This window comes from Martes martes (genome assembly GCF_963455335.1).
Source record: "Martes martes genome assembly, chromosome: 10".
Taxonomy (NCBI): Eukaryota; Metazoa; Chordata; class Mammalia; order Carnivora; family Mustelidae; genus Martes; species Martes martes.
In genome coordinates, this window is record NC_137898.1 from 13,283,030 (window position 1) to 13,284,411 (window position 1,382).

The 1,382-nt window shown below is 40.4% G+C and overlaps 1 protein-coding gene across 1 annotated transcript; it reads right to left on the reverse strand.

Annotated features, from left to right (window-relative positions):
• On the reverse strand, nucleotides 1-957 carry LOC308351049 (olfactory receptor 5T2-like; the record flags this gene model as incomplete). Its single annotated transcript, XM_080816533.1, has 1 exon — nucleotides 1-957. Exon 1 carries the CDS (start codon nucleotides 919-921, stop codon nucleotides 1-3), a length of 921 nt encoding a protein of 306 aa, XP_080672659.1. The 5' UTR covers nucleotides 922-957.
• Between the last annotated feature and the right edge of the window lie 425 nt (nucleotides 958-1,382).

Sequence of the window (1,382 nt, forward strand, 5' to 3'; positions counted from 1 at the left end):
TCAAATTTTCCTAAACACTTTCTGCATCGCCTCTTTTACATCTTTGTTCCTCAAACTATAGATGACGGGATTCAGCATGGGAATCACAATCGTGTAAAATATCGACACTATCATGTCATGGTCCAAAGCATAGCTGGAACTCGGTCTCACATACATGAAGAGAACTGTACCATGAAAAACTGACACTCCAGTTAGGTGAGAACTGCATGTAGAAAAGACTTTCCGTCTCCCTTCAGCAGAATGCATCCTCAGAATTACCAGCACAATGAAACCATAGGAGATCAGGACTATTAGTATAGTAGATATCTCAATAGATCCAGCAAAGTAGAAGAGCAGCAGCTGGTTGGTGTGGGTGTCAGAACAAGAAATGGCAAGTAGTGGAGGGATGTCACAAAAGACATGCCTAATTTCATTGGATGCACAGAAGGAGAGGCTGAACGTGGCCACCGTGTGCACAGAAGCATGCAGAATGCCACCAACGTAGGAAGCAACGATGAGTGGCACGTAGACTCTGGGCGACATGCTCACGGAATAGAGGAGAGGGTTGTAGATTGACACGTAGCGATCATAAGCCATGGCAGCCAAGAGGAAGCATTCTGTGGTCCCAAAAGTAACAGCAAGAAACATCTGTGTGGCACAACCAAGGAATGAAATTACTTTATTCTTTGACACAAAATCTACTAGCATATTTGGGGTAATTACTGAAGAATAGCAGGCATCCACAGATGATAACACGCTCAGAAAATAGTACATGGGATTGTGAAGCCGAGGATCCCCAATGACCAATACAACCAGTCCTAAATTTCCCATCAGGGTAAAGAGGTAGATTGTCAGAAACAGGAAGAATAAGGCCATCTGTAGTCCAGGTTTGTCTGTAAAGCCCTTCAGTACAAATGTGGTAACTTCAGTGACGTTTTTCATGTTGACACTTCAGGGAACAGACTTGAAGATGTTCATAAAATAATCTATTAACTAGAAAAAGAAAAAAACAATATGTGACTCAATATTTTAACTCAAGGGAACATGCAGTGTATCCTTATATTTATTTTTTGGCAATGTAAAATTTCCCAGTTGTGGATCAGCAGAAAATGACAAGATACTCAAGTGTTCATGCCACTTACTGCAAAATCAAGGGGAAAACACAGGTGTTCACTCACTGACTGAATTCCTTTCATTGCTAAAACTATCAGGTCAACTGGTTAATTTGCCACTGCTTTTTATTAGCTGTTTTCAAAGTCACTGTATGATTGGTTAAAAAATAATTTCCTTTGACATCTATACACGTGAAACAGTATATCAACGTACAGACCCTGGAATAAAATCCCAGCATTCTAGACCTTTTGGTAGTTATGTAAAATAATCTGCTACAAACTACTCACCTG